General features: G+C 35.2%; 2 protein-coding genes across 3 annotated transcripts; both read right to left on the bottom strand.

The window, feature by feature from the left end:
* Positions 1-4,931: 4,931 nt before the first annotated feature.
* Positions 4,932-5,432, bottom strand: LOC131803582 (vitelline membrane protein Vm26Ab-like). Its single transcript, XM_059124967.1, has 2 exons — positions 5,358-5,432; positions 4,932-5,289 (listed from the first exon to the last, which is right to left on the bottom strand). Exons 1-2 carry the CDS (start codon positions 5,361-5,363, stop codon positions 5,029-5,031), a joined length of 267 nt encoding a protein of 88 aa, XP_058980950.1. The 5' UTR covers positions 5,364-5,432; the 3' UTR covers positions 4,932-5,028.
* Positions 5,433-8,971: 3,539 nt separating this feature from the next.
* Positions 8,972-9,639, bottom strand: LOC131803580 (pupal cuticle protein G1A-like). Of its 2 annotated transcripts, XM_059124965.1 has the most exons (3): positions 9,501-9,639; positions 9,292-9,388; positions 8,972-9,261 (listed from the first exon to the last, which is right to left on the bottom strand). In XM_059124965.1, the coding sequence occupies exons 1-3, from the start codon at positions 9,504-9,506 to the stop codon at positions 9,077-9,079; spliced, it is 288 nt and encodes a 95-aa protein (XP_058980948.1). In that variant the 5' UTR covers positions 9,507-9,639; the 3' UTR covers positions 8,972-9,076. The 2 variants fall into 2 exon arrangements, with proteins under 2 accessions (XP_058980948.1, XP_058980947.1); XM_059124964.1 differs by having other exon boundaries at positions 8,972-9,388; positions 9,501-9,632.
* Positions 9,640-12,848: the final 3,209 nt, after the last annotated feature.

Below are 12,848 nucleotides of genomic sequence, written 5' to 3'. Positions count from 1 at the left end.
AAGTGCGAAAGAGTGAATGAATAATTCAATCTACTGACAATGGATATACCGCATACAGCTCCCATTTTTATTCTGGAATATGGCCAGGCCACAAATTTTTGCATTCTAAGCCGACCGATTTCGCACTTATTCAAGTTTTCATATGGTGGAAGATATCAACCATTTTTACCGATTTAAATTGACTTCAATCGTTAATCCAGGATAGCAACATCAACTGCCCCACACCTTTCGTTCACCATTTCAACCTCCTAACCTAATGCTATGCCAACCGGTTTGGTAACGACCTTCCGTATCAGCTTTAGCCATTTAAAAATGTATGCCCGTAAAGGAAGTTGTCGGTATTATGCGTACATGTGAAAGGATATATAAAACTACTCATACTATGATATAGTCATGTGTGCGAGTGTGTGCGTTTGTTGTGCGTGTAAAGACATCATAGTTTTGCAGCTTTATGAATGAAGAACGTTAATGCCTTGAGCCAATTTTGTGTGTTGTGCTGTGTTGCGTTGCTGTGTTTTCCGTTGTTGCCACGGAAATCAAGCTACGGACAACCATAAATGCCAAGTACCTGATATGCTGGTGAACCATTTTGCAAAAAAAAAAAGGAAAGCAGAAAAAACACAAGAATAATATGAAAACAAGCTCATAAAACGTTTTATTCTTCATTGGATTTTAACGACACGGCACGTATGTAATAGTATACCACGTGCATGTGCATGTGTGTGTCTGTGTATATGTGGAAATTAAGTTATTCACGTGGAATAAAAGACGAAGAATAAAGGACGCCATGAGTGAACCGGAAGTATTAAGGCATGTTTTACTGAAATGAAACACAGACACACATATACACAGCCATCATCTTCCTTACACATAAACCATTTCCTGTAGGCTGTTGCATTTATAATTAGTACTTCAGCGATGTTGTAGTTCCTATTGTTGCAAAAATTTAAGTTCGGTATTTAAGTTTAAATTTTCAATGAAGAGTAAATATGGGTCAAATTTTTAACACTGTGATTACCAATGCATGAGGGATATATCAATGATAATATACACCAAATAAGGATCCTCCTTTATCAATTCATTTAAACTTTCTAGATCACTTAGATATTATTTCCATGGCAAAATGTAAATTCGCAAGATTCTAAAGGTTTGTGTTTGAACAGATTCAGATATGGTAAAATATAATAAATTTAAAGTTTGAAAATAAAGGTGAGATTATTACCAATAAAATTCCAAGGCTCAATATCAACGATTAATCAAAGCTTTTGTTATTATATCGAAAATAGTAACAAATACTACTTTATATTAATATGTACATTCCTGTTATTCTTAAGATAGAGAGATTGATACATGAACATATTGAGATATGCAAAAAAGAGAAAAATACATGGAAATCTTAGATAATATAACATATTGAAGCCAGTGAGGAAAAGTCAAAAGTCGGGCGGGCCCGAATATATGATATCCTACACCACTATGCATATTTGGTAGAAGTTCCGTAACAAAATAATTTATTTAAAGTATATCATGCCACCTATCAACATTTGACTTTAGAGCAGTTATAGTTTGGTTTCTGAGGGAACTTATATATGGGAGGTATATCCAATTCTGAATTGATTTTAACTAAATTTGACGGAGACATTTTAATTCAAATAACATTGCTATAGCCTGCTTGATATCACTTCGAGAAGGATTATATTAAAAATATATACATAGCAGCCAAGTTCCACAAATTGGAAACGTACGTCCCGAAATTCACTCAATTTGGGCTTATATTAGCCATTATTTGCACAATAAACCTGAAATCGGATTAAGAATATATATGGGAGCTACATCCAAATCATAACCGATCTCGATACAATTTGGCAAAGGTATTTCTGAGCTCTATGAGATATCTGGTACCACATATCATTGTTGTCGAATACATATTACGAATGTGAGGGACTTAAAACCCAAATCGGGTGAAACATATATATGGGAGCTAGAGCTATATCTGAACCGATTTTCACCAAATTTGATGTACTAGACTGAATCCGGTCGGATGTGCCGAAATTCCGGTCATTTGGATATTGCCCATTTCCGATTATCACCAATTTCAAGGACAAACCCCTTGGTTCAAAAAAATATTGTTTGCAAAAATTTCATCTCAATCGATTAATAAATGCTACCTGCATTTTATTCACAAGAATACATGGACGGACGGACTGACATGCATAAATCGACTCTGAAAGTTATTTATATATATTTATAGGTCTATCTCGTTTCCTTCTTCATAATACAAACATATGCACACATCCCACAATACTGTTTGCCTGTCTGTTGTAATAGATAGAAGGCTAAAATAAAATTAGAAACATGTTTATTTTGCCAGTAGACAGGGATATTTCGTTTGGCCCATTTACGAACTTAACGGTCCACGTTTATGGATAACGATACCTCGCGATATCGGGTATTTTGATGATTTTTGCGACATTATTCACCGAAATTATTTAAAATTTCCTATTTGAACTTCGTAATCTGTACTATCGGTACAGCCTATGACAAAAAATTACTTATACTTACTTCGTATAGCCTCCATATAACGGTTTTCATTTAAACGGTATTTTTCGACGGAATTTTAATACCCTCAACCGTATGGCTACAAAGGGTATACATAACTTCATACGACCAAAAAGTGCCTTATCGAAATAACGGTTTTAGACCCCAGGTCTCTTTGAACCGAATCCGATTCAGAACATTTGAAGTTGATCTATGTGTGTCAGTCTGTCTGGCTAGTTGAAGCGCAGAGAACTCTCAAAGGGAGTATCCGATTTGATCCAAACCCGGTACATCGTACTATTATTATTAAACTTAGATCGAATTCGAAGATGGGCAGTATTGGTCCACTCCTTCTGGTACTTCCCCACATTTTCATAGAAAATATTTACCTTATAGAATAAGAAAGGATCATCCAATTTTATGCAAATTTTTCAAAACTTTATATATTTTTATCAGTGCTAGGTAGGGTGCGAAAATGGACAATATCGGTTCACTACATCAAGTACCTCCCCCAGGAAGAGTCAAAATTTTGAATAATCGTAAGTCATATAAAAATGTGAAGTAAGAGTCTGATAGCCTTCAAATTTCGTATATCCCAATATTTGTATCAACAGAAGCTCTGGTGTGAAGACGGAATATATCAGACCTATCCTTCTTGTACCTCCCCCACAACAGCACATATTTTTGAATAATTACATCCCTTATTAAATGCGAAATAAGTAGATCTGATGTGAAGATGATAGATATCAGCCCACTCCTTCTGGTACCTCCCTCACAACGGGTCAAAATTGTGAATGACCTGAAGATGATAAAACGGGAAATGAGCATCTAATTCGTTTATAACTCTGCACATTGCAATAGTTATATCAACGAAAGATCTAGTGTGAATAACGGACCACTCCTTCTGGTACCTCTTGTTTAAATTTTTAAGTAATTATAACTCTTGAAAAAAAATAGAAATAAAAGTCAGATTCAATCTCAGCCTATATCAATATTTCTATCAACACAAGATCTGGTGTAAGTATGGTGTTTATGGGACCACACTTTTGGTCCAAATATCCAACCTATATTTGGATATAAATTTTAGAGGCTAGCAGGGACGTATTTGTTCGGAAATACATTCCTGTGTACGTCTCGGTTTATCTTATCTCCAGAAATATTCAAAGTTAGGTCTTGGTTTCTGTGTGGGTACATTAAATCCCCTAAAAAATATTCAATATTGGTAGAGCCCCATACACCGAAACCTTAAAATTTTTGAGATTTAGAAGATATCCGATTTGGTCATATATATAGGATATTACAATTTAGGCCCTACCACACTTGCGATTAAAGTATTTTTAGAGTTTAGTCATATTTTTCAACTGAATTCTGTTTAATTTGGCTGTTTGTGTTCCCAGGAGATGAAAAAAAGCCTTCAGAACTGTCTGTATTGGACCTTTATACTTTCTCTGGTAGAGAGAGTAGCCATCATGTGACGGTACCCCAATTATCGGTATTTGGACGATTTTATACCAGAGCACAGATTTGCTCGTTTTTACCCGGGAGTGAAATTTGTTCGTATTTTGTTTGTTTTTCGTTTTCTGCTGTAGGTTGGGAAAATACAAAAACAATAAGTAGAAAGTTAAGGAGTCGAATCTGCTCGATTTTGAGCGAACTTTGCTCGCATAACCGCTCTAATTCGAGTGTAAAGTTCACTTGAAGTATTGGGAGGTCTGTTTTAGACACATTTGTTAACGGAGTATTCTCAAAGGTGGTGCTAGGAGTGCTTTGGCAAATAGTTGTCTAAGTAGGTTCATGTTTTCGAATAGCCCCGCTATTAGAATGATTTTAGACCAACACAACAAAATTTTCTTAAAGTTGGCATATGTAGTTAAACACTGTAGTACTACTAAATCTGGCAAATAATCGTCTATGCAGCTCCAGGTTTTCGTATAGCCTCCGTGTATCAGAACCACGTCTTCGCATAGTCCCCATGTAACAGCCTTCCTTTAGCGGTATTTTTCGACTGAATTTTTTGGACATTTTTCAAGTTCCTTCTAAATGGTATAGGGTATTAAAAGTTCGGCCCGGCCAAACTTAACTGTTTCTTTACTTGTTAAGTCTTAACGGGAATACACATCGCTAAAATGTTCAATCCAGGGTTTGATTTTTTTGATATTCTGAAAAAATTAAATATAGCTAAAATATTCAATATTTGTATAGGTTTTGAAAAATTATCCATGTAACCCCAACATCCGATTTTAGGTATATATAACACTTAACTATTTTATCTCAGCCTTTCTTCACTGAGAACCCTTATAAAATTTCAAAATATTTGAAAATAAGCTAAATGAATACCATCACATTATGTGCTGAATATTCATTCGCAGACTTCAAAATAAACCAAATCCCCATTTTTTTATTTTTCAGGTAACCTTTATTCCATCCACAAAAAAGAATTGTCAGTTGTCATTAGCCAAAATCACCATACGAACTTCCCGCAATCCCTGTTTACTTTTTCAACAAAGTGGCAACGGGAGCGGCATAAGCCACTGGAGCGGTGTAAGCTAACGAAGATGTATAAGCCGGAGCACTGTATGCAGTGTAAGCGGCAGGAACGGCAGCAGCTGAATATGTGGTATAAGCGGGAGCAGAGTAGGCGGTATAGGCAGGAGCGGCAGCATAGGTGGTATAACCAGCACTATAGGTGGTAATTGGGGCTACCACCCCAGCCTGGGCAGCGGCAATGAAGAGAGCCAAGCAGATAAGGAACTATATCGCAGGAAAAGAAGATGGTAAGATTTTTTTCAAAATATTGAAAATCGAATTCCTCGACTTACTTTCATTTTTATTAAGTTTTTGGTTTGTGAGTTACAAATGATAACTGATATGGATTTGACAACAAGTCTCGGGTTTTTATACTATTCTTCAATTCTGGAATCTGACGTATTTAGAATCAAAACAATGATATTTGAAAAAAATTCTTAAGATAGAAATAGAGAGTGAGAGAGAGAGAGAGAGACATGGAGAGAGAGAGAGAGAGAGAGAGAGAGAACACATACATTTATCCTTCTAGAAATAGCTCAGAAATAAAATTAAAAATAAGCATATGAAGCAAAGCTTAGCTAAAAGCAATCCCACTGGCTTTGCAATGACAAAATAAATCCCAAACGAGAAGATTAATAATCTGTTTGGAATGGAATTTCATCTATGACAAGCCTGAAAAAAACAACAAACAACTCTCCGCTTGTGAAATGAATGAAGGCGGATGTGAAGCAACAAATCAGTAGTCCTCAAACTTATTTTGCAATTCTCTTAGCCACAATACGATTCGAAGCTGCGCGTGTATGTGTCCGTGTTATTGACACTAAATTTTTGCAGAATCACCCACATATCGCCGCTGTCATTCAATGATCTGATTTAATTGATAATTGTAATGCCATTTAGCGTGGCCAATGGCTTAGAGGTGCTATGTGTTGTTGTATTGTTGGTTGATATCAACAATTCTCAATTAAAAAACCTTATAGGTCTTGCTGAGTTCGTATTGCTTCGTTTCTTGTCTGTTTTTTATTTCTTCTTCCGCAGATTTTAAATTGTAACACATATCCAACTTTACAATATCAATGACAGCGAGTAATTGATTTTCGATTTATTACTCCACCACTTTAATGCTGAATGATATTGTCAAAAATTTTTGGAAAAACCAAATAGTCGGCATAATTGTAATGATCGGTGTAAAATAATTAGATCTGGACAAAAAAAAAAATTAAAATAAAAGAAATACGCAATTTTAAATTTGCTACTGTTTTTCAAGAAGTGAAAGTCATTTCGCTACTATGATTTTTAAAGACATTGAAAGATGATATGAAAATTTAAGAATCCATTTATAAATAGTATTTCAAAGTTTTAAAATATGAAAGGCGGATGTACACATACAATAAATGGTTATGGTATTAAAGAGAAACCGCATTTTGGAAATACTCGTAATATTTCAACCGAACTCCAGACATGATAACATTTTTATAACCACCAACATACTATGGAGGGCATATTAGCTTTGTCATTCCATTTGTAACTTTCTCGAAATACTCACGTTAGACCCTACAAAGTATATATATCCTGATTAGCTGTGTGGTTGTCTGTCTCTCTCTCTCTCTTTCCCCCTATTGTAATAACGCTATTTTTCAAACTAATTGCGATAGAAGGCCAACATATTTGTGTTTTGTCAGTAAGAAAGCCAAGTTCGTAAATGAGCCATATCGGTATTTTGACAACTTAAGACACATTTTTAACGAAAATTTCTAAAAATCCGTAATTAAAGTTCGTAGTGCTTTTTACCTCGTAGATAGACTCACCTCCTACATAGATTCGCTTAAAATCAAGAGCTGCATATAACGATATCAATATTTGTGTTTTATACTTTACACCACTTGGTAGTAAAGGTATTATGTTTTGTACATTTGTTTGTAACATGTAGAAGGAAGCGAGATAGACCCATAGTTCCTTTTGATGATCTGCATAGAATCACTTTTCCAGTCGATTTATGAATGTCGCATTTATTATCCGATTGAAAAAAAAATTCACACAAAATTTGTTTGACCCAATGACGAACCCTATTGAAATTGGTTAGAATCTGTTAAAATTTAGATATAGCTCACATATATATCTTCAACCGATTTCGGGCTAGTTGTGCAACAAATGGCCAATATCAGTCCAAATGACCTGAATTTTGGTACCTCCAACTGAATTCAGTCTAAAAGCAAGTACATCAAATTTAGGGAAAATCGGATCAGATATGGCTGTAGCTCCCATATATATATTCACATTCGTAATATGCACTCTAAAAGAATGATGTTTGGTATCAGATAACTTATGGAGCTCAAAAATACCTCTGTCAAATTTTACTGAGATCGTTTCAGACTTGAATGTAGCTTCCATAAATATTTTTATCCGATTTCAGGTTCATTGTGTACCAAATGGCTAATTAGCAGCCCACATGGTAATGAATACATAAAATTTGGGGAAAATCGGTTTAGATTACGTATAGCTCCAGATTAGGATATAGCTTCCATATATATCTTCAACCGATTTCGGGTTAATTGTGCAACAAATGACCAATATCAGTTTGGCACGTTAGACCGGATTCAGTCTAGAAGCAAGTATATACAATTTGGAGAAAATCGGTTCAGATATAATCCCCTTATATATTTCATCCGATTTAGTCTTTAAGTCCCTCACATTCGTAATATGCCTTCGACAACAATGACATTTGGTACCAAATATCTTATTGAGCTTGGAAATACCTTTACAAATTTTATCAAATTTGGATGTAGCTCCCAGATATAACCTCAATTCGACTTCAGGTTTGTTGTGCAAATAATGGGTAATATCAGCCCAAATGAAGTGAATTTCGGGTCGTAAGTTTCCATTTTGTGGAACTCAACTCCGATATATATTTTTTTAATATAATCCTTTTCGAAGTGATATCATGCACTCTATTGAAATGTTATTTAGTAATAAAGATAAAAATGTCTCCGTCAAATTTAGTGAAAATCGATTCAGAATTGGATATGCCTGTCATATATTAGCTCCTTTTGAAGCAAAACTGTAACTGTTCTAAAAACGAATGGTGATAGCTGGTATGATCTATTTCAAATAAATTATTTTGTTACCGGAGCTCTACTGAATATGCCTAGTGCTGTCGGGTATCATATAGTCGGCCGCGTCCTACTTTTGCCTTTTCCTTGCTGACTTTGTTTTGTTATTATTGAAAATTCAATTGACTGCCTAAGTCTGGAGTATTCGCCGATTGGCATAACTTCAAATTACTATCTATTATAGAAAGTAATGTTTTGAAAACGAACCTGACAGCGTTAAATATTTGATAATCGTTATCAATATCATGATTTTACTTCGACGAAAGGAATGGCCACTTGGCTCTTCAGCTGTTTGATTTAACGACTTTGATGAAAATCAACCTCTTTAAGTGTCGAGCATTCTTAAGTAAACGAGAATCATATTCACTTTATACCTTTCCCAAAAATCATCATAACTATATATTGCAAATGCTATCTGAGCACGTATTCAACTAGGAACTCAATAAGTTCTGTAAGCTGAAGAAACATCCACCCAGTCACTTGTGTGTGAGTTTGTTGGTATTTTATTTGAAAGACAAAATTGTCAAACTGAGTAATCGTTCGCTACGGCCACAAACAGTTGATTCAAAATTAGCTCATCAAAATAATAAAATTTTACTGAGCAAATCTCCTATCTGAGAATATGAAAACTCTCCGTAACTCAATTGTGAACATTTCTATCACCACACTATTTTTCACTTACTGGACTTCTCGAAGAACATCTTGTACCAATTTGTACATATTGTTACAAATCATTTTATCATCTTGCACACCTATAATGATTCTCCTCTATAAATTAAAAACTATCAAATAGGGTGTTTGGTTTGTTTTATTTTATTCATTATCCAAAATCAAGAGTCCAAAAATATTAGCGATCACTTTCATTTCGTTTCGTATTTATACTCATTCCAATCTCAAAGAATTTACTTCTTCTTCAACAAAGAGGTGTAGACGGCTGGCACAGCTGGGGCAACAACAGCAGCGGCTGCTGGAGCGGCAACTACGGCAGGGGCAGAATAGGTGGTGTAGGCTGGGGCAGAGTACACGGAACGGGTGTAGACTGGGGCAGCAGCGGCATAGCTAGTGTAGGCAGGAGCAGCAGCATAAGCAGTGTATGTTGGGGCAGCAGCAGCATAAGTGGTATAGGCTGGAGCAGCGGCAGCATAGGTGGTGTAAGCAGGAGCTACAACATGAGCGCTAGCAGCGGCGATGAAGAGAGCCAAGCAGACGAGGAACTGTGAAGTGTACAAAGGATACATTAATTTCAAATGAAATTTGCTAATATTTTCAAAATTTGCCCTAGTTTCTTAAATTTCAAATATAATTTTTGAGTTTGTCAATACTTACTTTCATTTTGATTGATTTGTTGAAGATTGTTCTTTGCAATGGAGCGTAATGAACTGATGTCAATTCAATAAATTTTCGAGGCTTTTATACCAAAAAGAAGTATACAAAGAGTAACTGGGCCATAACCCGCAGCATAGAATTTGTGTGTCATTGTTGTGCGTGGACAGTCTGTCATAGGTACATATGACAGCACACATTGTTGGTAGCGCAATTAACGTCTTTACGCCGCATTACCATGTATTGTGGGCAATTGTTTGAAACAAATAAACGAGTTTTTATTTTCTTGTTTTCTTTGTTGTAAGCATATTTAATAAGCTTATATTGTGCACTGAGTTCCTATTCTTGAACTTGAAGGTATTGATTTTTTTCTCTGGACACCCTAGAATAGGAACTACAATATTTGGTATAAACACAACACCATTGAATTGTTGTTACTGTTGTTCATTCACACTTGCGCCATGAATGGAAATTGTTTAATGGGGGCATTAAACATAATGGCGTTATTGAAATAACATCAATCAAAGCTTTGGGCAAATTGTATGCCATTAAAGTTCATAGGGCTAAATATTATTTTTAATGTAAAATGAATTAAATCGTGGGAATTTCCTGACAAGTTTTAAAGGCGTAGTTTGAAAACCTAAGAATGTTTTGAAATTTTTGAACTTTTCTTAATTATTTTTTTTATACCACGGTAATCAGTAAAATTTTGACATGTTATGACCCTTTACTACATTATTGAAAAGGTCCACCAAAGTCCAAAAAAAAAAAAATGTAAGCGATTTCAACATTAAAACCAGTACGGAAAGCTCAAAAGTCGGGCGGGTCCTACTATATGATACCCTACACCACTATGCATATTAAGTAGAGCTCTCGTAAAAAGGTTTATACAGGCCATTTCAGAGCTCTATGAGATATTTGGTACAAAATCAAAATCTATCTAATTCTATCGTGCATTTTACGAACTATACCTATCTCTGAAACGGGTTTCTCCAAATTTGACGTATTAGCTTCTAATTTCGGTTATGTATGAAAATGCAGGTGATTTGGGCTGATATTGACCATTTAGTGCACATTTAACCCGAAATCGGATGAAGATATATATGAGAGCTATAACCAAATCTGAACCGATTTCGATAAAATTTAAAACAGCTATTCCTGTGCTCCATCTAATTCCTGGTACCAAATATCACGGTTGTGGAGTGAATATTACGAATGTAAGGGACTCAAACACTAAATCGGATGAAACATATATGGTTGCTATATCTATATCTGAACCGATTTTCACTAAATTTTATATACTTGCTTCTAGCCTGAATTTGGTCCGACTATAGCTATATTTCGTACTAAAATTCAGTCCATTTGGATTTATATCGGCCATTTGGTGCACAATTAACCCGAAATCGGATGAAGATATATGGGAGCTATATCCAAATCTGAACCGATTTTGATAAAATTACAAACAGCTATTTCTGGGCTGTATCTTATATCTGGTACCAAATATCATTCTTGTGGAGTGCATATTACGAATGTGAGAGGCTTAAACACCAATCGGATAATAAGGCTAATATCGGTCACATGTGCCAAAATTCGGGCCATTTGGGCTGACCCGAAATCGGATGAAGATATATATGGGAGCTATATCCAAATCTGAACCGATTTCGATAAAATTTAAAACAGCTATTTCTGTGCTCCATCTAATACCTGGTACCAAATATCACGGTTGTGGAGTGTATAGTAGGAATGTGAGGGACTTAAAGATCAAATCGGATGAAAGATATGTATGGGAGCTATAGCTATATCTGAACCGATTTTCTCCAAATTTGATATACTTGCTTCTAAGCCAAACTCGGTTGGGTGTGCCAAAATTCATTTTAAAATTCACATTTGGTGCACATTTAACCCGAAATCGGATGAAGATATATTGGAGCTATATCTAAATTTGATCCGATTCTCACCAATTTCAATAGGGTTCGTAATTGGGCCAAAAAAATGTTGTTTGGAAAATTTCATCTCAATCCGATAATAAATGCGACCTGCATTTTGTTCACAAGAATATATGGACAGACGGACGGACAGACGGACTGACATGCATAAATCGACTCAGAAAGTGATTCTATGAAGGTTCTCAAAAGTAACTATGGGTCTACCTCGTTTCCTTCTCCATGTAACAAACAAATGCACAAAGACATAATACCCTTACCACTATGTGGTGTAGGGTATAAATATAACATTTGAGACCAAAACAAACTAGAAAATGTCAGTCGTTTTTTCCAAAGATATATTACTTTAGCATATGACCACTTGTTTATGTAAATTGGGGACGTAGCAAAATATTGGACCTACATATCCCAATATTACATAAGACCTAATATGACTACGGACAATTATTTCGCATTTCATGAAAGATATTATTGAAGGAGTTATTATTATTAACAAATAAAAACAAGTAAGTAAAGACTATAGTCGTGCGGGGCCGACCATGTGATACCCTACAACACTACAATATGTTAGAAGACCCCTTATGTCCAGTTTTTATGGTCCATTTTACGGCTAAATATAATCCAATGGTCATCCAAAATGCCAGAATTCTTCCCTGTGCTTAACCACCTTCTCAGGCGTGTCGATTGGCATCAATTGTGTGATCTGGAATTTTGTTCTGTTCTTGGTTCATTTGAACCCCTAAATATTTTGCGACCATCTCCAAAAGAAGAGGCCCTTCTGTATCTCCAAATTTAGACTCATCTATATGATTTGCTTGTCTACGATATTTGGTTATATTCGTCAACGAAATCAGCATAAAAAGCCAGAAGTTCGTCTATTGTGTATTTCGGATATCGCCTGTAATTAATGTTGGCATTTTTTCACACAAAAGTAGTGGTCCATTCTGCCCACTGTCTTAAATTCTAACTTCATGCGAGATTTCGTGCCTTTGGGTTTCTATTTGTGACCTTTATAACGGCTGCAAAACCAGGAACATTTTGAGTAGCTAGTCTATTTCAACCCTTAAATATATTGCGGGCATCTTTGAAAACAATAGGCCTAGCCCTTCTGAGCCTAACCCCACTCTTTTCGTGTGGATCGGACGATAATTGAAATCTGTATATAATAGTCCTAACCTGTGTTGTAAGGTGAAAAAATATCACAAAATTTACACTCCAATATTTTAAGTCAAATTGAAAAAATCGCATGCGATAAAAAATATGAAAAAATAAAAAAAATGTCACAAAATACTACAAAATCTATATTATCATGATTATAGGCATCTTTTTATGCGATTTTTTAGATTTTATTCTTTTATACCAAGAAGGCATTCTGAATTGACAAAATTTGTCAAAATCGGTCCAGCCC

The sequence above is a fragment of the Musca domestica genome, unplaced genomic scaffold, assembly GCF_030504385.1.
Source record: "Musca domestica strain aabys unplaced genomic scaffold, Musca_domestica.polishedcontigs.V.1.1 31, whole genome shotgun sequence".
In the NCBI taxonomy this organism is placed as follows: Eukaryota; Metazoa; Arthropoda; class Insecta; order Diptera; family Muscidae; genus Musca; species Musca domestica.
Note: the sequence above shows the minus strand (reverse complement) of the source record. Positions and strands in the feature narration are given on the sequence as shown.